The sequence below is a fragment of the Blennius ocellaris genome (assembly GCF_963422515.1).
Source record: "Blennius ocellaris genome assembly, chromosome: 3".
In the NCBI taxonomy this organism is placed as follows: Eukaryota; Metazoa; Chordata; class Actinopteri; order Blenniiformes; family Blenniidae; genus Blennius; species Blennius ocellaris.
The window spans coordinates 20,760,374-20,786,019 of record NC_137652.1 but is presented as its reverse complement, the minus strand read 5'-3'; the positions used below and the strand labels follow the sequence as shown (position 1 = coordinate 20,786,019).

Sequence of the window (25,646 nt, the reverse complement as noted above, 5' to 3'; positions counted from 1 at the left end):
GAAAAGCTGTAAGCTCCATTAAAGTCAGCATTAATCATACCACCAAACTAAGTAACGTATTCAGACAGACAATTTTTTTTGACCAACAGTTCTGAAACATTGTTTCATACTACTGTAGTTGATAAGCAGCATTTTCACAAGCAATCAAGAATGTCCAGCCATAGTGATAAATCCACCTTAAGGTACATCAGGAAATCGGAAATCCTGTGTTCTCCAGGGTTTCCAGATCTGATTCAACATTTCCAATCCAACTTTGGGCTCCCAGGTAGCAGAACCTTGTCACTCAATACGTAATTTAGCACATCATTGAGGCAGGTGAAAAACTACAGATTGGGACAAAGTGACACAAGTACTTTTTATAATCAATGTTCATTTCCCCAATGCTTTTCCCCCCACTCATGCACAGCAGCCTCACATTGCTACAAAATGGCCCTAGTAGTGAATTTCTCAATACATTCCACAATGGTTTCTCGGAACTCCTTTTTATCCCTGCAGGGCAAACAAGTAGGACAACTGCTGTTGTGGACAATGTGGCAGTGAGAAGGGAATCCCATCAACCGCCCTCGATTCGGAGCAACATCGGGTCTTTTCGGGAGTCCCTCGTCCAGTTCTTACGACGTTGCATCACCTTTGAACAAAGTCCAGACATGACCATTGCGTCTGCCAGGCTGAGCTCTTCAACCCATCTAGTCAGTTTGTCTCAGTGGCTGCGTCCCGTTTGAAGAACTTGCATCATTGCAATTGCTCCCCGTTCTCAGCCTGATCGTTTATTACACAAGGGTAATGGGGGTTGTACTAGAATTTATTGTTTGAAACAATTTATGAATAAAGACTGATATAAATTACACTAAAAATACTATTAATTTTAATCTATTCACTGGACATGGCACTGTTTTAATAGGGATAACAGAACACTGGCCAGTGAAAGCTGGCATCAATATCAAAATCAAACGGCTCATAATTAGTCTTAAAGGAAACGGCTGTCAGAAAAAAAAATGTTTTTCCTTTTTTTCCTTTGTATATTTCTAGCTGCAGCTAAATGCAAACATCAAATTATAGTAACGAATAGAAAATGTGCAGAAACCATTTCTTGAAAAAAATTTTTTACTTGCATGGGTATACCAAGATATTTAAATGTAATATTTTCATCTTATGCTCCTTTGGCTGCAACAAAGGGAAACGTTTGGAGTTGATGTTTTTTTTTTTTCTTACTGAGGCTGCATGAATCCTCTGATCTGGTTTAACACATTGCCTTATGAGGTATTGGCAAGAAGCTACCAAGTGCACATTTGCTTACTTTGGGTGCAGTCGAAGAAAACTCCCTGTCCCGGAAGCTGTGAGAAAGAACAGACTTGTACAGACCGTCATGTAAAAATAGCCAACTTTATATTCTCAGAGTACTAAGACAACTTTACAAACAGGTTGTAATGCACACAGCCTTCGTCCTCGCTCACCAGCGGAGCAGCTGCAGCTGAGACTCGGTAGGAGAAAAGAAACAAACACACAAACCGAAAACAAGACAACAGAGTATAAGCGAGCGAGTCCGAACAGACCGCCTCGAGCACCTCGGAACCCAGAGCTGCGTGTCCAGTAACGGCGAGACTCTCAATACTTTATATTACATATAAACAAATGGGAGAGGAGGTGGACTGAAGAGGGACTCAAAAGAAATTTTAATCATTTCAACTCCATGCAGGTGCAAAAACTTCTGTGCCATTAAAGCTTTCAGAGCAACCACTCAACAAAAAAGATGGCATGTGACAAAAAATACCTTTGTATAAAATAAACTTGGAAAACACAAAACAGTGCTGAGGGCCGGGGGGGGGGGTTGTCCTCATTTACATATTGACATGGATTTGGTCGACATACAACCGAGTGCTGGGGTCCTTCCTGTGGCTCCTCCTTCTATTTCCAGACACACACACACACACACACACACACACACACACACACACACACACACACACACACACACACACACACACACACACACACACACACACACACACACACACACACACACACACACACACACACACACACACACACACACACACACACACACACACACACACACACACACAAAGAATCGAGAAGAAAACCACTGATGAACGGGAAGCGTCCTTCGTCCCTTTTGACCTTTTCCCTCCTTCGGAGCCGCTGCCTCAGTCACACATCTCCTCGGGCAGCTCGTGGGGGTTGAGGATGCCGGGCACAGACATCTGCAGCTTGTGTTTCTCCTCCTGGGCCTGGCGCAGGGCCGACTCCCTCTCCTCCAGAAACAGGTCTGTGGTGTCCTCGCCGGCAAACTCCTGGGGAAGGAACAAACCAATGCGGTGGTAAAAGGAGTCCCCTTACAGCCCAACACCTCCATACTCTGTACTTTTTTTGTATTTTCTTATGTTGCATTATCTCGTCAATCCCAGATGACTTCAGCTACACATCGCCCCAACAGCTTCTCTGGTTTCTTCAGATAAACTGATCCCTTTTTAAATTCTGCCAATTCTGTAAATAATTTCTCATCGAGTTCTCAGACCCCATCACCGGTTCCTCATTACTCACTTTGATCTGCACGAGGAAGTCCCTCAGGTGCTCCTTAAAGGCTGGGATGTCCTGGTTCAAGCTGAAGAGGCCCGTCACAAACACCTTCACCTGAGCGCTGGAAACGAGACATCCAGTTAGCTTCGGAGACGATTTTTTTTTTGCGTTTGGTGGACGACACTGAAGTTGACTTGTGTTCGAGGGATTTTTGACCAACGTTGGATCAGCCTGCAACGTGATTCTCCATATTTATTTCGAGTAAGATTCCAAATCCAGACCGCCACGGGATAATAATTTTGATTGGCATTGATCATTTGTATGTTATTTTGTTCGCAACGCGCTCTCCTACTACTACATATTGAATAAAGACTTTCAACTGTACTATTTCATTAATTGAGATCTGGGATGTGCTAATTTAGTGTGCCCTTTATTTCAAATAGGTCTGATCTCAATGGACTTGGTTAGAACATTGTACGATGCTTGATGAATGAATTATAATCTGTTCAAGCTGGTTTGTCTTCAATGAGAACGTCAGTGACATTCTCCCGTGATCAATCTTCAAGCCCGTTTCATGAGGAGCTGCTAAATACCCGGAAACGTAGGAATTAATCCTGCCGTGCAGCCTGAAGCCTACTCACTCCTGTAGATGCGGGAACGCCGTCTTTAGCAGGTTGGCGATGTACTCCTGGACGTGGGCCTGGTTGTTGGCGGGGCTGGCGGCGCTGAGAGCGACGCTCACCTTCCCCTCCTCCACCAAGTTGAACATGTAGGCCAAGATGGTGGCGTGCATGGTCAGACCTGCAGGAGAGGTACAGGGAGCCAATCGGTTTCATCATTTTATCACCGTGTTTGGAAAACGCAGCTCATGTGGGTCAAGCAGTGCTGACAGACGCTCCTGCAGGCAGCAGAGTGTGTGTTTTACCTGCAGTGTGTGAAGTGTCGGTGACCACGGAGAAGATGTGCTGCAGGATGTCACAGAAGTACGTCTGGTAGAAGCTCTGGGCGGCGGCTTCCTCTGCGGACACGTTTTGCAGCAGCGTGTACAGAATCTGAAGACCTGCAAGAAACATTCACATGTGCGAGAAATGTTAGCAACAAGAAATCGATGACCGAGACCGAGTTCTGAACTTTTATACTAAAAACAAGGAGCATGTGGACATTTGTAACATTTATGTTTGATGGAAAAGGTGCAAGAATTTACTTTGAGTTCATGTTCTATTTTCACGTTTTCTACTGCTGTCATATTTACTCCATATCAAATTACTGGGACAACAATTTCCTGATGGACAGACAATATCAGACCTTAAAACAATATAAATAGTATATATAAATGAAAGCTTTTAATTATTTTAATAAAGTTCTACTTATTCTCTTTTTCTGAACCGTTTTCTTTTAAAGGATTTCTTCTATTTCCTAGTGTCTGAATGGTGCGAGAAAAAAAAAAAGCTTGCCTTACCATACTTAATTCAATAATTTACAAAAGTTTGCAGATTAAACTACAAAAAAAAAAAACTAATCAAACATTGCTTAACTTGGCTTTAAATTTGAAACCAAGACTCTTACATTTGAAACTAAAACAAGAAAAAGCAGACGAAAGCCTCTTCAATCTCCATATGAAAAAGTGAAGTAGTGCCACACTTCAATATGTTTCAGAAACAATTGTAATTCATTGCTCACATACATTTGTCAGCTCCAAATCTGACGCGAGACCATTACTTGGACGGAATTGGTCATTAAAAATCTAATCAACTTAAGGCACATCTAAGTATTAAAATACTTCAGACTGAATTATTCTGGCAGCTCAGATTAGAGATCTCTGTATAGGAGTGAAAAGCTTGATGTTGGTCTGAAGGCGGTCCTGACCTGTGTCAGCCACGTTCCTCATGGTGTGCTTGAAGGCCCAGATGATCGAGTCCAGGATCAGCTTGAATTGTGTCGGGACGATGGAGAGGAAGGCTGGGAAGCACTGTGAGGTGGCAGCTTGGAGGAGATAGAAGAAATGAGTTCTGTGTTCTGGGAATTCCTCGAAGTCCTGGCGGCAGAAGAAGCAAACGAGAAGTTCAGCATTGTGAGCAGTAATTTGACGCCGTTCTCATGGCAACGCAGCTGGAACGCCTCACACGGACCTTGTTGATCATATTTAAAGTGCACTCGAAGACGGCGTCAAAGATCTTGGGAATTTCGGCAGTGATGTGGACTCCCAGCTTGTTGACAATGGTTGCCATGGTGCTGAGGACTTCTGGCTCACGGGCGGCGGGGACGTTCCTCTGGTAGTCGATGAGGACCGCTTCCAGCAGGGGGGGCACAAAGTTCTCGCCCACCTGAGCCACACCGCAAAATGAAATGTGTTAGCGTCAGTGTTCAATGTGAATCATCTGAACTCAAGATCCCAATCAAAATCCAGAGAACAAGATTCCTACATTAGGAACAGATCTTCAAACATCTTTATCATTTTGTCATGCAGCTGGAGCCTTTCAGGGAATTCTTACATGTGAAAATCAAAACGAGCCGAGACTCACCATCTGAGGGTCGTTGGAGCGACTGACCCAGCCTGATATCAGCTTCAATGTCTCTCTCTTTACTGTCCTCATGCTCCTGATCAGAGGCTGCTTGGTCACCATTTCACCTGTTCAGATCAAAATTAGTACGAGTGGATGACATACTCTCTCACAGACACACGATGCATCCCGTGCATCTTGTGAAGAGGGAGTTCTACTCTTTATTCCACTTACATCTCCATTAAATGTAAATTATTAAACCTTGTAAGATGCAGTGGATCCACTGGCAGTCCAATCTGGGCTCAGACGCTCGACACCTGACCAACACTACTTTTCCTCACTTGAACTTAGATGTGATTTTCCCCAATGAAGGATTTTTTTTTTTTTTTTTTAATTGAATGTTTGAGTATTACATTTGTGTTTCCAGCAAAAAGGTTTTTTCAATATGATGCACACGATAAGTTTGTTATGGAGAAATAAACATTTGCTTCAGAGACTCAAAACACGCTGGATAAATGTTGGAACGAGTGGATTGAGTTCATCAGCCCATACAGATCAGACATTAAATGCTATGTTATATTTTTTTTCCTTATTTTTACATGCTCATTGCACGTCTGTCTGTTTACAAAATTGAAAAACAGTTTGCAGTGTATGTTTGTAAGACATTGTGTATCTGCCAATAAATCTAGAATAAAAAATGTGATGAAATGTTTGAATTGCTGCATGGTAAGGTCACCCCTAAACCATGTAAACACACTAAAACAAAATAGTGTTTGGGAGACCTTTTCTTCTTTGTAACGAGGCTTCTTGCCAACACGTCTTCTCCCACTGGAAAAGCCTGGTTGTTTCCTTCCATATTAACCACATTAACTTTAAACTGGACGATGAGCAGGAGGGCAAGAGTACGAAACTTTGCCGACTTATTTCTTGTGCAACATGCGTATAAATAGAAGCAGCTGACCGTTGGTCTGAACAGCTGAAGAGATGTTTTCACTGAGGCATTTGTAGACGTTGAGCATGTCCAGGTAAATTCGTCCCAGCTGGACCACGAAGGGATGGCCGACGGCTTTGCAGGCTCTGACGTTTGTCTTGAGGATGCTGCCCAGCTGACGCACCGTTTCTGCATCCTTCAGGATGTCCACGTTCTGCACAACAAAGGCACATGACGTAGGAAAGCAACCAACATATTCGCTGGGCGACGTTCTGCATCGTGGCACTTTCACATGATTAGAAGGTTGCCATCGCGCTCTCCGTACCTTGGTGGCCTGTTGGATGATGCTGTCCCACACCTGATTAGGCAGAAGCATGTACTTCTCTATTAGAAGCTCCTGAACGGCCTGCTCAGTCTGCGCTCCGATCATGTAGCCCACCGCCTCGTAAAACGTGTGAACCTTCACACAAACGGAAGGGTTAGACAGGCACTCGCTTTTCATCCAATCGCAATGCCGTTTGGTTCGCCAACAGCTACGAGATTTACACGGCATCACCACTTGAGCTCACGTGACTGTTGTGATGCCGACAGAGCGTGGGACTAACCTGTTGGGGCTGCAGGTCACAGATGATGGTGTTGATGTTGTGGAGGATCTCGTCGATGAAAGGCATCACCTCCCCCACCTGCACCTGGACAAAGTGCCGCCGGCACTTCTGGGCGATCTTGATGAAGGTGTCGCAGGCCATGTCCTGCACGCCGTCGTGAGTCTCTGTGCAACACGGCCGCAGAGAAAGCCAATCGTTCACGAGCTCGCCACAATTCAGGTAAAAGCAGCAGCCACAAAACGGCAGAACGGGGATTTTTATTTCCCCTGAGATTTTGTACTACATGAACTTCAACTAATCATGTTGTGCAGAAGAAGAAAAAAAAAATCACACCATGACAAGCTTTTAACAATTTATGTTGCTAAAACGTGTGTATTCACAGTTGTCCTTTAGCACATGATGTGAATTTTTGATTCTGCTTAATGATCCGTTTTTTTTGTCAATTCTCACTGAGAAGCAAATCCTGCAGTATTAACAGAAGAGGACATGCCAACACTTCTGCTGGGTCGAGATTCACTCTGGAGGGGATGAAAAAAACTGCGAAAGTCATTCAAAGGTATCCGCTGCTGTGTGAGCAAATCGTCTCGGCATATTGGTCGCATTTTCTCTGTGTGATGAAATATCCACTTTAAGTTGCCCTGTTGTCATCCTTTCTCGTGAGTTGTAACCAAACTTGTGAGAGTTTGTGCCGCTGAGGCGCCAATTTTCCTGCTGGCTGCACTGGTGAATGACGTCAAACTTGCTGCGGAGCTTGTGCAAGCTAGAAAATGTGTATGTCAATGACAAACTACTATAAATGGATATTAATAGAGTAGTACTACTGCTAGTAGTTTTACATGCCACGATTTCTATAAAAAAAAACGCATACGAGGCTACTTTAAAAGGCAGCAATCTCCAGGGAACGCGACGCCTGTGGCTGTAACTTATCAGATTGGTTTGATTTAAAAGAAATGTGCAGGTGGCTATTTGCCTTTTTATCTTGTATATTTACCATTTGTGTACAAGTCTCGTTTGGGTCAGAGGTGAGACCTTTTCTTACCGTGCATGAACTCAAACAGCTTGTTGACGACCGTTTTGAGGAACTTCCAATGCGCCCGCAGAAATCGAGGGTACTGCCCCACGATGTACATGATGTTGGACGCTATTATAGCTTTGTTGTCTTTGCCCCTTTTCTGTTCACAGAGGCCCAGCAGGTCCTGAGTGGAGAACACACACACACACACACAGTGGACGTGTCCCTTACCACTCTGAGGGAACCAATATCTGCTGCTCTTAAAAAAATTTTTTTAAATGCTGTGGCGAGTTAATTGTACCTTGATGACGGTCACCAGGAACCTCTTCTCGTCTTCCTCGTGCATGGCTCCACTGATGGACCCGATGGCCCAGCAGAGCATGTTCAGGTTCCTCCAAGACCACTCCGTGCCGTTCACCTGGTTGTGGAGCTTCTCGGTCATGATGCGTTCAGTGTCGGCGTAGTCCAGATGAGTCAGGTATACTGCACACAAGAGGAGGAAGCAGAGAAATTACTTGTACCGGTTTTAAAATGTGAAATCAAAATATTTGGGGGGAAAATGTACATGATGGCACGCGAAAGCTGATTATCTGGTACTACATCTGTGTCACTTATCAAAGATAATGTTAAGAAGGCTGAATTACTTCTTAGAAATACTGTTGATAGCTGGAAAGAAAGCAATCACGAGAAATTGTTGTTGGGGGTGAACCCTCCTTGTCAGAATCATTGGATAGAGATTGTAGAAGAAATATATACGATGTGAAAAGTGACCCGTGTCTGATTACACGAAGCACAATTTGAAGAGAAATAGAAGGAATGGACTGCAGAACCCAATAAAACCACCAAGACACAAATCTAAGTTAGGATGGACAGTATAAGATGTAACTCCTTGGCAGTATGCAGCTTTATTCTGTCTTTATAGCAGGAAATCCTTAATTATATATATAAAAAAAAAAAACAGCTGGTCTAGAGACTAAAGCACAGAATTTGGCCCAGCTTACCGAGTGTTTCCCTCATGTTCTTGTATAGGTTGATGGCATCAGTGTCCTTCATGAACTCCCGGACCACCTCACCCTGGTCGTTCTCCACCACCAGCACCTCCTCCGGTTTGGCCATGCGGCTCACCATCAGCAAACGCACCTGCAGAAAGAGAAGAGCGAATCGTTGATAGAGACACTAAACACTCCCTGGCACAATGGAGATACAAAGTGAAAGCCGACGAATGTGATAGACGAGGGCTGACCTGAGAGAGTACAGGCAGGTAGAGGTGCCTGCGCGGGGGCACATCGGAGAGCAGCGGCGTGCTGGAGGTGGAGAAGGGACTCTCCCTGTAGAGCTCTGCTGCCAAGTGGTTCCAGTACTCCAGGCAGATCTTGAAGATCTCCGTCTCCTCCACCTCAGACACCAGCAGCATGAAGTGAAGGGCCTGAAGTCGAAAGAAAATGTGCTCATTACATCTGCTACCAGCATTCAGAACATTTTTTATTTTTATTTTAACCGTCTTCAAATGTAGTTTTCTTTCAAACAGAACACAAAAGGTCCAACTGGAGAAAATGTCATCACCAACAATGTGAACTCTTCTGTGTTCAAATTAAAGATCATTTATTGGCATCAATTAGTTTGGGTCATGTCATCAAATCCCTGAAAACCTTGGAAATATAAGTAAAAACACAGAGAAGAAATGTTCCACTCGTTATAAGGCTTTGAGGCTCTTTGTGTTTGTAGTGCAAACAGCATGCGGTGTAAATGTATCCCAAGATGGTGGCGGAGCAGGAAAACACTTCAGTGCACGCCGTGTTTTCACAACAGAATAATCTTTCCTTGTATCAATGCACGATGTAGACGAGTCAACATAAATTAACATCTAAGTAGGGTATTTTTGTGTCTTTTTTGCCAAAATGTGGACATTTCTCCTAAACCCAATTGCAACGTACTCTGATGTTTTTAAAAACAGTGTCTTCTTGCTTCTCTTCTCCCTCTACACATCGGAGTTTATTCTTACTATTTATCCACGGCTTCCCACCGAGATAATCATTGGTTCTCATAACCACAGCAGACATGGATCTGGCCTGACTTGGTGACATGGCTCCATAGTAGGTGGACGCTATTTCCACTCCTCCTGAAATGAGGATCTGTACTTGTTTGAGTGGACAAAGCCACAGGAAGGATTTGCCCGTCCAACTAAAACTGCTTCCAAATGTGATTACACCTTTGCAAGGACACACAAGACACAAAGAGGAGGGGGGAAAAAAAACGTTTACTCGACAGCAGCTACGGCTCATTCCAGGACCCTCTTTGTGAACAGATGTGCCTGCTGAGGTTACCTTTAATGTGATATTTTAACGAAAAGTCGATCTGCAGATGTTTGGACAGGTCGGCGGGGAGCATGTGGTCTCACCTCCATGAGTGTCTCCCGCAGGTTTGGTCTTTTCTCGATGAGCTGGCCATGCTCTTTGAGGAAAGTGCAGAGGAACAGGCTGAGGTTCTGAATGAAGTTCTGCTCGTCGTCCTTCCCATTAGAGTAGGCCACTCGGATGTTTGTGGTCAAAGGCAGCATCTGACAAAAAATAAAACAAAACACCACAAACCCTCTGAAGTTCACCTTCTTCAATCAGTTTTAAACATCATTTCACATAGTTACTTTACATTAAATCTTGTGGGTTTGAGGAAAAAAGGTACAAGTTTATTTTAAACCACGAAACACTACTCTCCATACAAGGTGGACTTCTGTCTCATTACTAACTCACAAATGAAGAACAAACAGTTCAATAAGATCTGATCAGATTTAAGGCTCTGTTCAATAGAAATCATGTACTTTTCTTCTTGTGAGGACATGACTTGTCACATCTTCTCAGGAAGCTTCAAACCTTGCACAATACTAATACTGCACGAGAATCATTTCCCAGCAGCTGCAGGGAGGGGGAGACATTTACCCCATCTTCATGAGAAAAGTGCCTGTCCAGGCGGACTGAAAATTCATTACGGCAACAAAAGAATCTCAGTTGTGTTTTTGAATCTCCCAGATTTCAAAAAGGTTTTTTTTTAAAGCAGATGTTTTGGGCCATTTGAAAGACCTGTACACATACAGCTCCGCTATCTGGCATTAAAGTTCCCCTTAACTGTGTTACCTGCTTCAGCTGGCACATGGTGAGGGTAAACAGGTTGACAAACTGCTCCTCGTACTGGTTGACGCTCACTCCGGCAATCTCCGTCAGACATTTCAGCGTGACGTTGCGGAACATTGGCACGTTCAAGAACTGAAAGACAAGTTGAATTAAGGTTCTCGTTAGCCAACATGTAATTCAATTCAACTTTCCATGCAACGTCATGTACTCCCTAATACAACAGTCATTTGGGGGCACATTTACAGAGAAAACAATTCCACATGAAAACGTAACGGCTAAAATGAATCCTATGGGTTTATAAGAGGATTCCATTGTACTTTAATTCACCACTGTGGTCTGTACTTTAATGTATTATAATCCCACCCTGTCAAGCGACTCATTGTAAACATCTGTCTCTTACAGCCAAGTTACCAGTTACTTGTCTTTACTAGTGAAGAAATAAAGTGTTACATTGAGCTGCTCTTTGTTGTAATTAATATTCAGAAGACAACACCGCCCCCAAACACAATTATCCTCTCCTGATCACACTGAACTTTGAACCTGGTTCTGAAATGGGTACTGCGCAAAAGGTCAACATCTGAGCAAAGCATTATGGGATTGAGCCACTGACTGAATCGGATATGGTTGAAGCATATATGAACCTGCACATCGAACCGATCTCTCAATCGGAAAGAATTCAATCAACCTGACACATTCTGTGACTGTTCAGAGCTGCTCTGCATTTATCACCAGGCTATGCTTATATATCCAGGTCCAAAGCTAACGGTAGCCTCGCTGCTAAATGCATTAGTTTTCTGACTCACACAGATTACAGAACTTGTCAAGCAGCCACATGTATTTCCCAATAGCTGCTGCTCAAACTTTACAAACACAGATCATTTCAATCTCTTACAACACACTTTTGTCTCCACTGATCTCTGGCTCAACTTTAGCAGTTTTACTTGTTCTATTATGAACATACGGCACAGTGAAAATCATTAATCGCCACTAAATAAATACATGAAATATTTCTGTCAACGCATTAGAAGTTTTTTTTGAGTCATTGTATGAGTGAAAGTCAACCATTTCTGTATAAACAATGCAATATTTACAAGAAAAAAAGAAAACCAACCAAAATTAAGATTAGAATACATTACAGTATATACAATAAGTGAAGCATATGGTGTCGATAGGACTATTTTAACAATTCAGATGTATTTCGAGAGTTTTTATGCACTAGAACGCTAAATAATATTCATTACCTTAAAGACGAGTGTGCTGATGAGCTTCGTCTCAAAGATGTAACCTAAAGGGATCCAGTTGAGGAAGCGAAGTAGTGTCTCCAGCGTGGCGTGGACCAGAGGGGCATTCTGGGAGTTTTCCTACACGGAAAAGTCATTTGAGGGTTTGATTGATTTCTTCCTTCAGAGGAAGGTACAAGAAATGTGAGACCTGGTGTCAACCTTGTCTTACCATCACAAACTGGCAGAGCTGGAATATTTGGGAGAACTCGTTGCACATGCTGGAAAACGAAGAGCAGAGATCAGAGCTGAACGAAGAGCCGGACACTTTGGATTAGCCCCGTTTCTCATCCTACGGGCAAGTGGACTTCATTAAGCAAGTCCAGGCTTAATGTTAAAAAGAAGGGGTTAATTATAGCACATTACAACATGTGACAATTCAATGAATCAAGTGAGTGAAAGTGTTAGATTGTTTATGAATGAATCAGATGTTTAGAAAGAGGTCTTATTATGAAAACAGCCAAGCAAACCTCGTCATTTTCTGAGGCAAAGTATAATAAAATAAAAATAATAATAAAAATATTCAAAATGAAGGGGGTTGTGTGAGTGACCCTGTAATAAAAAGCACGCAGTTATGGAAGCTGTCAAACTAGAAAGTAGATGAACACGCCTTATTTAAACTGACAAAAAAATGCACATTTGATGTACGTACATCTTCGAACAGATAAAGAAAAACGTGGTCACTATTTTATCCACATAAGAAGTCATTGGTCAAGTACCTGTCTTTGAGGTGCTTCGCTTTCACTTGGGTCATCTGGCCACTGGAGAAGTCGAAAACCTCCTCGCTGAGCAGCTTGAGGATGATCATGTTGTTCTGACAGAGGCTCTCGCTGGTGCGACTCGCCCCCACGATGTCGCTGATGAAGGTGGGCCAGTGTTTGGGCCATTCTTGCTTCAGAACCTAAACCGGAGAGGAGAGAGGCTGAGTGGCGCTCTGGCTGCATCGCTTTGCGTCGGCAATTCTCCTGACCGTCAAGTGTTCACTTACCTGTACGAGGATCATGTTGAGTTTGGAGATATAAACTCCCTCCTTCTGCAAAACAAACAGTCAGACTGACTAAAGGCCCACTTACACTGCAGATTAGATGACGTTAAAAGAACGAGGTTAAGAAGATTCAATGTTGTCGTTACACGGTCGCATCGGCACATATCGGGATTTATTTCCAAATATGAACGAGGCCTGTATCAGATCTCCAAATATCCGAATGGAGGCTTCTTTTTCCTGCTGAACTGTCCAAAAGCAGCTTTAATCAGAATTAGGTCACGTCACAGTGACAGTGGAAATACAGCCAAAAAGCTCCACTAAGACTGAAGAAGTACCACAAACACCCGAGACACAAGTCAGCTCACCTCCATGTTTGTAGGATCAGAAGACGTTTTAATAATCAGCCCCACGACATACTTCTTGATTCCTGGAAAATGAAACAAAAAGGTATAAAGGAATGTTTCCACAAGAGTAATGCGTGTATAGAACTGTTGGGCTTTGTTTGTTACCTTCACACTGATTTCTTGGGAGAATCTTCCACCGTGTTTTGATGACTGACTCCAGGATCTGCAGTGCGTAATACTGACACAAAAAAAATGGGGGAAAACAGCATTTTTTTTCACATTTTTAGAGATTTTAAATCAAATATAGAAACATGTAACAGTGGATTGCTTTATGAATTAACAGCGGCAACACATTTGAGAAACTTTAGGACAGAAGCAACTGAAGTGGGGCCGGGGAATTTACTATCCCAAGAGATTATAAACTGTGTCAATTTGCAGAGAGCCGAGACATAAATTATTATTCAAAGTACTCCTGAAAAACATGGCTCAGATGAGCGTCGTTTCTACTCTGCATTCTTAGATTAGGTCTGTGTGTTTTGTCCCATGATAAAGAATTAGTTTGTAATCATTAAACAAAAGAACAGGTAAATGGTTCAACAACACAGTGCAACATCTCAGCTGGGGTTATGTTACTTGGTGTTCACGTATATGACATGACGAAAAGTTCTGAGTCTTTATGATAATAACGGTCATCAATATTATAATAAAATACATTTTATTTGAAGGTGCCTTTGAGGTCACCTTACAGAGTAAAAAGGCCAAAGAGATAGTTGTGAAATATATTACTGCCATGAAATTTAAAAGACGAGCCGAGCGTTTAGATGAAACTTGAGTGATCTTGTCTCTTATTACAAGGTAAAAGAAAACATCCTACTTTAGTTTTCATGTTCTGAGAGAACTCCAGGATGGTGTCTACCCTCGTCCAAGCATCTGGGTGGTCCTTCAGGCTGGTGAGCACCTCCTGGGCAACCCGTTGCTAAAAGAGGTCGACGGAGAAAATAGACAGGCAACAAATCGTAACAGCTCCAATATTATAGTGTTTCAACAATTTCACATTGGTGTCGTCAGAGGTCCCAACAACAATGTATTCAGACTGCATTTCCCCAAATTCGGCCACGGTCCTGAATCTCATCCAGTTTAAAAGTCCCTCTCGTGGCTCTACTGAGAACACGCCGTTCTCCTGACCATGCGCCAACATTTAACAGTGGGTTAATCCATATGGCTCATAGAAATCCTGCTTTTCTAACAGTTTGAAGCAGAATCTTAGCCAAAGCAGACGCTCCTGAAGAGGTTGAGACTCTTGAGGATGTTTCAGAATGGTTAGTTAAAAACAATATGTTACTTAGCTTGGTTGTATGTGTTGCTACAGTTACGACCAAGTAGCTAATGCTGGCTCATGCTAACTGTACAAACAACTGTTGTGGTTTTTCATAGATGAATGACATGCTGAATTTATTCAGCATGTCAGTAATCGTTGGCAGGTTTTTATCTCCCTGTGCGAAGGGTCAAAGTGAGTACCCAATACCAGAGGGAGTGGTTATTTCCCTGCATGACATCACGGAAAATCTCTGAATGTCCTGCATGAGCACACATTTACTCAAAAGTAGAGCAAGCAAGTGAGGGAGATGTCAGATCTTCTTCATTTCTGAGACCTCATACCCATGCTATGAAAACACTAAAATGTACCCATTATAAAGTGAATTACGCATAATATAGGAGCTTTAAGTATCCAGTATATTTTTACAACTTCACAGCATGTGTGAACAAAAACACTCCGATCTCATTGCGATAATATTGATGAACCCTCTGAGAAAACTGACTATATTTTAAAAACCACTGCTTTTGATCAGGTCCATGCCAGTCCCAATACAAGTTGCTCAAGCTCGAGAGACGCATTCCCCACCTGGGATCCAATGTCATGGTACATGGAGTTGACAACATTGTCCAGCAGGTTGATGTCCAGTTTCTGAGTGAAGTCCAGCAGCTGCCTGGCTGGGTGATCTGCCAACATCGTCATTTCTGCGGGCATAGAGATTCTGGGGGGAGGAAGAAGGGGAACAGATTATTTGATCACGCATGGACACAAGCCAAATTTTTTAAAACACAATTAGCACGTGGGAGATCAGCTGTATTCCATATTTCACAGCAATGAAAAAATGCTGTAATGGACACGAGAATTGTAATAATTAATGGAAGCCAGTCAGTCGGAAACGAGTTGAACTTGTCCATCCACACTGCCCTCGTGGTTTAATATGACAGCACTGAAGCAAACCATACAAAAGTGAAACAGCGCCCCCTCTGGGCCAACGATTACACAAAGCTAACTTCAAAATAAGTTCACCGATTCACCGGCTTTGTGACCATCAGGAGCAAATACATTAAGTTAGCAGTGGTGGAAACAGGTTACCAGTTTCCGCCTTGTATAAATCAGAGTCACGTTTGGTGAACGCAGTTAGTCCACACATGGATGCTAACGTGGATGCTAACGTTGGCGCACGGTGGATAAGTTAGGTTAACGACTTACCTTGTAAGTGTTGGCCGCTGGTCGAAAACAAATAGTGGCTCCTTCGACGAGACTTGAAATTAAAAACGAGATTACAATCCCCCGGACTCGTAGGAAACCGTGCAGCGCTATCTCATTGCACTCGGTTACGTTACGATGCACCTGACTGTTAGCACAGGCTAATGTGGAGGACTCGAGTCGCTGCCCACTAAAAGATGCCCCGGACTTCGTATACTTAACGTCGCTTGGAGGTGTATTAAAAAGCCTTGCGCGGGTTACCACATCCTATTGTCTCCCGTCCTCAAACACTAGACATTCCTCACTTCGGCTACCAGTGATAGTCTCCGACTCCTGCTAATAGCAGCCTAGCATGCTAATGGAAAAGTCAATGCTGGCTAATGTAACGCTTCGGCTGGGCTAACTGCACACTTTCACTGAGCGCTACTCCGGGTCATAACCACGAAGTGAAATAATCTGCGTTTATTTCTGTTTCTCTTCGCACACACAGTTGGACAGCAGAGATGTTTTAATGCGTGCAGTGTGCTCTTCCTCTCAGCTCATGCTTCCAACCACGGACCGGTTGAAACCGGTTGAGACCGGGATATTCATTCTCGGTGCTTCGGCCCGCCGCGCGCCGCCTAAAATTTGGACTGTGTATCCGCCCAACCCGCAGCTCATTGGCTCTACTGTTCATGACGTCACTATTCACAACACGCTCCATGCAGCTGTCAATCAAATCCAGTCCCTCCCTCTATGGTGCCGCCAGTGTGACGTTTAATGAGTTTAATTAGAATAGAATAGAATAGAATAAAATAGAATTGAATTGAATAGAATTGAATAGAATTGAATAGAATTGAATAGAATTGAATAGAATAGAATAGCTGTCATTATGGAGAGCTGCACATGCAGCATTTCTCACAGTGCAAATGAACAAGAACCAAATATAGTGGAGTACAAGAAATAATGTGTTGTGATGTGCAGAATGTGTGTGGATGAATGAATGTGTGAATTTAACCCAGTTATGGCTGTGACACAGATATTGTTTCTGAGTCTGTTTGTCTGATACACCTGTAGGAGCGCAACGGGTCAAACAGGTGGGAAATAGGCTGTGAGCCACCCTGGATTATGTTTTAACTTAGTTTTAATATAATACTAATAGAAATACTACACTTGAAGTGTCTGCTGAGATGTTAGATATGCATATTGTTGAATTATTAAAAATGTCAAAACGATGACTGTGAGGAGCTTAATAATATTACTATGGCATGCACATTAACTGTATGATGGACTGTTAAAGAAAATTATAAACAAGAAACACATACAACAAGTGTGTGTGTAATAATATGTGTGTGTCTATAAAGTGATTTTTGCACTCATATCTGTGTGTAGCATATGTAAAAAATGTTTTAGGTTTGTTCTTAGAATCTAAACCAATCTCAAAGGCAAAGTAAAAAGACATTATTTAAAACCATTGTCTAATTTCACATAGTGACTCTTTCTTTCATTAACATGTAATACATTTGTTGGATTTTTCTCTGTAAGAGTGCCCTGAAATTTCTTTCTTGTATTTGGGGTTATATAAATTAAGTTGAATTGAATTGAATCAACTTCAGCGAGAGACTAGTTTTTGAATAAGTTAATTTATTGTTGTTTGGTTCATGAGGCAAAATCAAGGACATAGTGTCAATGAAACAGTTATTTCAGAGTTTTCTTTCCAAACAACACAAGTGTCTACACCATAAAACAGAGAGCAAAACATTATTTTCTATTGAACACATTTGGATACATAACAGAAACAAAATGCAGATGAAGATATCCAAAACTGAATTCTGGCCTATTAATGTTGTGCTACACATTTACTATGTGCTAGAGTTGGTTCTTGTTGTTGGGATATTAACAACAGAAAACACGTGGATCATTTCATGTGAATGCAGAGCGTTCTCTTTAGAATTGAGTGCAGATACCACTGAACTGTACTCAAGCAGGCTCACAGTTTATTATCTACAGTGGAGGTAGAATATTGTTTCATCTCCACTGGCCAAAATAAATTGTGACTCCAAATTATACCAGTTTATTGTAGCAGGGTCTGGAAGGGTGTAAACAAACAACGATTTCTTCAATCATCCATCTTCTATAGTGCTTTAATCCAACTGAGGGATGCTGGCAACCAAGCTCACTATTGGAATTCAATAGATCAGGGATGTCAAAACAGATTTTAGTTCAGGGGCCACATACAGTCCAATTGCATTTCGGGTTGAATGGACCGGTAAGATTGTGCCACAACAATCTTTAAATCTGATCTTTAAAGTTTTTCTTTGTTGTGACACACAGTATATGTGATGAAAATGTCGATATTTTCACAAAACCAAACAATTACTACTGAAAGTGAATGCAATCATAACAAAAAGACAATTTTAATGTAACATTCTGGTGCACAATACTGCGAAATGTCAAACCAACTTCTCCTATAGCTGTTGCATTGTACATGTTTTTAACAACTCAACACATATCTCAGCTCGGGTCTCAGTGTTGTGTTATGTCCGAAACTCTTTAGAAATTTGTTTAAAAAAAACCTGTTTTCATTGACATTTTTACCATTTGCTTGGTGGTTTGGTCAGATTAGATCATCTTGCAGACTGGCTTGTTCTGTAGGGCTTTGTGGTCTCTGGACCCTCAGAACTATGTTATCCGGAGCAATAGGCTCCAGTTAGGCTCGAACAAGGCGGACAGGTCTGGAGTGAAGAATCGGACAAGCATAATCCAAAAACTTCCATTCCTCTGGCTGATCCAGTTTGTATACTTCTAGTTCGACCTTTATTTCCATGAAAGGAGACAAGTATGGAAGCCAGCGGGCCTTCTTTCAGTGTTTATTCTCTTCTCAAACGCTTGTACTGTGGGTGTGTATTAGATAGTCTGTCTCAAACACCCTGCAACACTGAATCTGGTGAAGCATACGAGAATGATGAATGCAAAAAAATGTCTACAGTGCAATGACTGTCATCACAGTAGTGTGTCCAGTAAATGTGTACTACAGTGCAGTTTTTATTAAAGCAGCAAAGCCACAAACTGATACCAGAAACAGCATCATCACCTTGATTGTAACATTCATTTTTAACCCAGAAATCTTCCAACTTTAGAGAGCTGTACCAGGTTAAAATTCAAACAAGAAGCATCTTCCTCTTAGCTCATTACTGATACTATAGATTTACATTTATCTAAGTGAGTTTCCATACAGAAGTCTGCAATGGTGTTTGATGACATCACTCTCCTGCTTCCTGCTGTTTAGTGTCGGCATCGTGTTCACTGTCATCAGAGTAATTCTCATGATCGTCTGAGTAGTGGTCGCTCTCATCAGAATAGTGGCGACCATCATTGTGGCGCTCCTCGCGTGAGCGTCTGCCGCCGGTGTCCTCACCGTCTTCTCGGTTCCTCAAGGCCCCGTCACTCTCCTCCTCCTCTCTCTCTCCTGGACGGTCATCCACATCCTCATCATTGAGGAAGACCTTTCTGTAGGAGACGTACGCCATGCCTGCTTCCTCCTGGTCACTAATCAAAAGAAGGTACAAAAAGGGATGAGCACAGCGAAACATAAACTGTTGCGTCTGTGTTACTGATTCCAAAAAAAAAAATCAATCACCAGCTAATGACTAAAGTACAGATGTTTTATTTCATCAGGCATTACTCCCACCATTGTACGCGTCACAGTGACGATGTGCGTGACTAACATGTGGCGTGTTTACCTCTGCCTGCCGTCGCTGGACTGAGCAGCTTTGAATCTTGACGGTGCTGCTTTGCTGCTGATGAACTCCTCAGTCACGTCACATCTGTGCAGGGTTTTGTGATAGCGCTTCACTGCAGTCTGTCTGGCATTCCTCTGTGGTGAGAGCGCAGTAAGTGTGATCAGTGACAGGCTGATCGGAGCTGTGAAGTACTGGCCCCGACACCGGATTTTAGCCAATAATGATGTTTTAGTTCTTTCTCTATTTTAAACCGATTTCAGACTAGATCGGGAGCAATCGTTTTAAGTAAAAATGACAGTTGCATTGCATTCAGATACATGGTATTTGCTTGTGAAAGTGTCAATTGTCATTTTTGAACCATCTGAATGTGGGTTTCCATGCAAGTCTGGTGACATTCACCTGTGCCACCTGCTCCAGCAGCAGCGGCCTCCCCTTCACTCGCTCACGCATCTCCTTGATCTCCTGCTGGTATTCCCTCTTGCGCTGAAGGTCTTGTTTTCTGTAGAGAACATGAATCACATGGATCACTTCATCACTCAAAGCCTCGTATTGAAGGCTGAGGTTCAGACGCTGCTGTATGTACCACTGCAATAAAATTCATCACAATGAGCACTATTGTTTCCTAATTCACAGTGTATGGTATGAAACATGACTGTACAGCCAACAGGTTGTCTTAGAATGTAGAAAAAGAATGCATAATGCAAGTAAATAAATAAATAAAAACATATCAGAAGGATATGAGGAGATAGAAGCTTTTCTGTACCTGAACTCTTTGAGTTTGCTGTGGTTGGTCTGCGACAGAGCCAGGTGGGGGTCATGAGCCTCGGCACGTTTCACAACGACCCTCTGCAGCGTCCTCTCCCTCTGCTTCTGCCTGTCTCTCCAGCGCTCCTCATCCTCCTCTGCCTGCTTCCTCTCCTGCAGCGCCTTTCTACTCACGGAGAAAACCGAGTCACGGATGACGGGTTGGAGGAGGGGCTTTCGGGGGGAGTGGCCAGGTAGTTGAGTGTACAAGTGCAGCAGTTTTGCTATGTGACAGTTTTGGGGTGAAGGGTAGGTCACAAGGACACTTGCAAAGGATGTTGGGTAAAAGGAATCAACACCACAGCAGTCTTAAAGGAGTTTAAAAGCCAAAATCAACAGTTATGTTCTCTACCTGTAGAAACGACACTGAAGGATTCTAGCTCGTCTAACAAGATGGAAGCTTCCGTGTTCCTAGAGAGGTACCTCACAGCCTCGTGACGTTTCTTTGTGGCGTCAGTCTCTTTTGCAGGAAGGACCTCCAGACTTCCCGAGAGGGAAGAACAGAGGCTCGAGTTTGGTGTCCGGGCCGACTTGGAGCCGATGTGGGGCCAACGCAGCAAGCGAGGGCTGCCCTGGTCCTTCTCTATGTCTGCCAGGATGCGCTCTCTGTTTGAAGGGATCTGCGAGGTCCTCAGCTCGAAGGGCTCACAGGCAGTGGTGGGCTTCACCTCCTTCCGCTTCTCCATGTGCTTCTGGAAGCGCCGGTAACTGGCTTCGAAATCAGGCACCTCTTTGTTGATCTGCGGCCGGTGTGAGTAGCAGTCATCCCCCGAAGACGCGGCTTCCCCATCTTTAGTCTTCTTGCGATCGCTGAGTCGCCGTGTGAGCATGCTGGGAGGCATGGACGCACTGTGAAGCAGCTCCTGAGCCCTCATCTGGATCTTGATGGATCGATACAGCTGCTCCTCTTTCATGCGTTCGCCTGAAGCTGCTGCATACACGGACTTGGGAACAGGCTTGGCTTTGAAGGGTCTGACCTTTTCCTGGTTAGATGGCATTTGGCACAGCTGCTTCTGCTCCTTCTTCCGTCGTTCCCTCTCCAAGAAGCTGAAGGGCTTTTGAACCGTTCGGAAATGCTGCTCTTCTCGATCTCTCATGGTCCGCCGCCGCTCCTCGTTCCGTTCCTGCAGCTCTTCGTAAAGTGGGAGGTGGACGTGTGCGGGTACAGGGCTCGCACGAAACTTCCTCTGACACTCTGTGAGATCCTCGAGTTGCCGCCGCAGCTCTGCGTTCTCCTGTTCCATCTCCGATCGCGTCTTTACGCCATGCTTCTGCCTCTCGGCCTCGCGCAGCGTCATCTGGAATGGCTTTGGGACGGTCACTCTGTGTTTCCAGTGGCTCAGCTCGCTGTCTACATCCTCCCGCCGCTTCTTTCCCCATCTCATTTGGTGTCTCCTGGCTTCTCCTGGGAGGCTATGCAGCGAGGAGGACATGTGGTGACGGTAAGGGGACACCTTGAAGTCTCTCCACATGTTCTTGATGTGCTCTTTGGGTGAGAAAAGAAGGCCTTTCTCCACATAGTTGCTGGTGGCTTCGTCTTCATCTGAAGAGTCGGATTGTCTGGAAGCCCACCTCAGCTCAACAGCAGAGTGAGACTTCCTGAGCTGACGAGAAGCTGCTGGGCTGGCATTCTCCCACGTGAATCTGACAAAACAAGACAGGCAGTGAAGGGAAAAGGAAACCAACGAGTTAAACTCATTGATTTCAAAGCACCAACCAGTAAAAACATCTAGCCATTGAAAGTTTGTAAGATTCATTGGAGTTGCTGATGGTCTGTTTTCAGTCCAATTCTTTGTGTGAGAGCTTTCAAGACTGAGAACCTTCTTTTCTTTCTCCTAAAAAAAAGCTGTACTTGGAATTTTAATCAATATATTTGGACAATTTTTCCTGTATTATTACTTTTTTTCTTTGACCGACTAAAACAAATCAGTGTGTAATGCAATTAAAATGAGAATGGTAAAATGTTTATTTACATGACATATTTTGAAAGCTTCCCAAAGCCAATTTAGAGCAGCTGCAGAGCTACATTTGGCTGCAGAGTTGCAACTTGAAGGCCCCTGCACTATGGAGAACAAAGAGGATGAGGTACAGGTGTTCCATTGCTCTCTTGTTTTTAATTTCAGTATAAATTGTGTGCATTGCCAGTGCCTCTTTCCACAACGGCAATAATATTGTTGAAACAAAACGGATACAGAGCACAATCTTGACGGGAAGCCACCCACCTAAGCCCCGAGTCCAGTGCAGTCACATCCAGAGGCTCCATGGCCTTGAGCTGTAGCTTTTGCCGGTACATGCTCTCCAGCTCAGCCATGGTGCGCAAGTGGGCCTTCTTCAGCTCCTCCAGCTTGCTGTAGTACTCCTCGTTGGAGAAGAAGATTTCACTCAGATCGAAGCGGCCTCCTGCCAAACTGTAGTTGCGGGTCAGGTGAGGGCCGCCACTCCCAAGACAGTCCTCGTCATAGAAATCTGACCCCGAGTCTTCATACTCCAGCTGAGAGGGTGACAAAAAGCTGTCAGCATGGAACTGGAACTTCAACGGTAATTTATCACATATTTGTGTAGAAACTAATGCGATGCTGATCTGAAAGGATGCATGTTATACTGTACTACCCTACTCTGAATGAAGTCAGTATAGAACTTGCATTTCCAGCGTTTTATTCGTGGAGACAAAGATGTGTGGACCCCCCCTCTCTTCAATGACATGGAATAACATGACAGTGGAAGCCGAACATTGGCGAACACACCCACACCCACTCTCACCAAAACAAAACAAGTCTCCAAAATAAAAGCATGAGGCAGTTGACCAAATTGTTCTGGAGTGTAGAACGTGTCTTATCAGATTTTCCTTGACATTTGCAAAAGTAGTAGGGGTAACTACAGAGCAGACAGAGCTCTGGTCCAAAGGTAGGTTGACCGTAAAGGTACAACAGGTAACAATAAGGTTATGGCCACTGCGAGTGGTGAGTGATGTCTATCACTCAGTCGACTTTCAGGCTTCCTTGAGTTGCAAGTGTCAACAGTTTCAGTCAATTACTTCTTTTTTCCCCTCCTGGTGGATTGAAGACACTACAGAAACTCATCACACCATCTTGTTTAGAAAACAGATCTCTTAAGATTACACAACACAACACCGAGACCATACCTGAGGTGTCGTGGCGTGGCCATGAAAGCGAGCAGCCTTGTTGCTAACAAACTAGCCTCAAAGCCATGCTGTCAGGGGGAGTTTGTAAAAAAAAACCATAATACACCAGCTACAGGAAAAGTTTTTAAGACATTTCATTGTATTTTGTACTTGAAGGTTTCAATAAAATTGGTTGAGATTGTAGTCATTTTCTGTACTAATTGTTGTTTTGAATAAAGTAGAGACATTCGCACTGTAAACTCTGCGTCACAACAAATATAAACTTTACAGTTCAATATAAAGGTTATTATTGAACTATTTTACAATTCCGGTCCACTCAGAATGAGGCTGTATGTGGCCTCTGAACTAAAACGTGTTTGACACTTCTGATCTACTGGCTTAAAGTGGTATTATGACTTACGAACCCCAAATATAAACATCTTTACGATCACATTGCATGCATTACTTCGCAATCGTGGGTTTTTCTGGAATTTGTACAACAACATATTACATTTTACCTTTAAGTTTAGTCCAAAGTTGATTTAGCCGTCATGCTTTCTGTAATGGAGCAGCTCTGCTTGGCTCCACCATTCAAACTCCTCCAGGAATAAGCCTATTATCCAGCCAGACCAGCCACATGGGCCATATGGTGAAGCACAGGAGGCTGGCTTACCATGAAGAGCTAAACTAACGTCCCCACAAGTGCATCAAGCGTCTGCCTCCATTACCCTGCTCACAATATCATGTCTTCATTCATTGAGAGCTTCACACAAGTCCCTGCAAAAAAGCATGGCAGTGTTGTCTCGGGGATAAGTGAGGAGTGCGTGGGATTACAAACTGAATGGGAAGCCTGGTAATCTAGTCAAGAAGGAAGTCCCAGAATAGGCAGGTCAACAAGTTGTACAGATCAAATCCCTTCCACCTCATGGAATGACCTGAAACTGTCAGACAGCCTGCTGATATAATGAGAAAATCTACCTGATCTGTTTGACAAATGTAATACAATTATGGAAAGTTGCACTTTTACATCAAAAAGACAACAAATAATGAATCTAGAAGGGGAATAGGACAGATTGATGAACGAAATCACCTTTAATTAATTAAATTAAACTGTATTTACATGCAAGCTTTAATACCCGGTAGATCTCAGCAGCAGCAGTTCATGTTTCATTAATTGTTTTTGTCTCAAAACGTTGTTTATGGTCACAAAGCAAATGTTATTTTGTCATTCCAAAAAAATGCAAGATAATGTTAATTTTATTGTCCTTTCAGTAAATGTAGAAACACTGCAGTAATTTAGTGTCAGATACAAATTAACTTATAAAGTAAAACGGGCTTTCTGGGTGATTAAACAACATTAAATTAGTTTATTTTTTTTTCTTTCCCCAGCGTTTACCTCCTTCTCGTAGTCCCGGTTGTCCATGTGAGCCGCGGCCGTGTAGGGCAGCGCTCCGTCCCGCTCGTAGGAGGCGAGCGGCACCTTGGTGTGCGGGTCTACCGGGGTCTTCAGACACGAAGTCACCAAAACATTAGTCCGGTGAGCATTCGACATGACTTCACTCACCCCGAGTCCAGCTGGACTAACAACAAAGCCATAAGACTGGGTAAGAGAAGAGAGTGTAGTGCCGCTGTCTGTTTAAAGAGTGGAGCAGGTCGCTCCGTAGGAACGGAGCAAGTTTGGTTGTGAAGGAAGTGACGTCACGCAGGTTCAAACTCCCCCGGAAGTTTAAACTAATTAAAGTGTAATATTAAATAAATATACGAATGAAAAAAAATAAAAATAGGAATACATTTTTTAAATGTAATTTTCTTTTTTTCTTTCCAAACTTAATTCGGAGCAAATAATACATGAATAAAAAAAAATATTTTCCTGAGGATCTCGGAGGTCTGAATGTTTGACATCCTACCAGTAAACCTGAGTGGTATTCAGGGCCGAGATCATTGGAAGTGTTACAGACAGAGACTTTGAAGTGGATACTTTGACACACTAGTGGAGAGGTTGAGGCTCAGGTGTAATGTGCTCCACCCTTTGTGTTGACGACTCTCGATGAGCTGCACACATCCGACAGATTTTCAGTTTTCCTGTAAAAACACCGTCACCTGCTGAGAATGACTGCATCAAGTTTCTGTCAATCAGAAATCCTTTAATTCTTCAAA

General features: G+C 43.2%; 2 protein-coding genes across 2 annotated transcripts; both read right to left on the bottom strand.

Annotated features, from left to right (window-relative positions):
- Nucleotides 1-2,058: 2,058 nt before the first annotated feature.
- On the bottom strand, nt 2,059-16,381 carry xpo1a (exportin 1 a). Its single transcript, XM_080494296.1, has 25 exons — nt 15,846-16,381; nt 15,225-15,357; nt 14,196-14,297; nt 13,487-13,559; nt 13,343-13,404; nt 12,981-13,025; nt 12,712-12,893; nt 12,165-12,213; nt 11,954-12,073; nt 10,716-10,844; nt 9,986-10,144; nt 8,831-9,013; nt 8,589-8,727; nt 7,889-8,070; nt 7,615-7,771; nt 6,576-6,739; nt 6,296-6,430; nt 6,001-6,184; nt 5,061-5,167; nt 4,668-4,862; nt 4,405-4,573; nt 3,464-3,598; nt 3,180-3,339; nt 2,563-2,659; nt 2,059-2,312 (listed from the first exon to the last, which is right to left on the bottom strand). The coding sequence occupies exons 2-25, from the start codon at nt 15,348-15,350 to the stop codon at nt 2,166-2,168; spliced, it is 3,201 nt and encodes a 1,066-aa protein (XP_080350422.1). The 5' UTR covers nt 15,351-15,357; nt 15,846-16,381; the 3' UTR covers nt 2,059-2,165.
- Nucleotides 16,382-19,084: 2,703 nt separating this feature from the next.
- On the bottom strand, nt 19,085-25,041 carry fam161a (FAM161 centrosomal protein A; the record flags this gene model as incomplete). The annotated part of the gene is made up of 7 exons (XM_080515976.1): nt 19,085-19,370; nt 19,565-19,698; nt 19,964-20,063; nt 20,328-20,495; nt 20,792-22,012; nt 22,591-22,859; nt 24,886-25,041. The coding sequence occupies 7 exons, from the start codon at nt 25,039-25,041 to the stop codon at nt 19,085-19,087; spliced, it is 2,334 nt and encodes a 777-aa protein (XP_080372102.1).
- Between the last annotated feature and the right edge of the window lie 605 nt (nt 25,042-25,646).

What these genes read in the sequence shown, in the direction of transcription:
- xpo1a (XM_080494296.1), bottom strand. Translation starts at nt 15,350, where the DNA reads ATGCCCGCAGAAATGACGATGTTGGCAGATCACCCAGCCAGGCAGCTG. An exon ending in CCATGTGCCAGCTGAAGCAG is followed by an intron (nt 10,145 to 10,715) that starts GTAACACAGTTA and finishes ATTTTTTGTCAG; the next exon opens with ATGCTGCCTTTGACCACAAA. An exon ending in GCGTTCCCGCATCTACAGGA is followed by an intron (nt 2,660 to 3,179) that starts GTGAGTAGGCTT and finishes TCTCGTTTCCAG; the next exon opens with CGCTCAGGTGAAGGTGTTTG.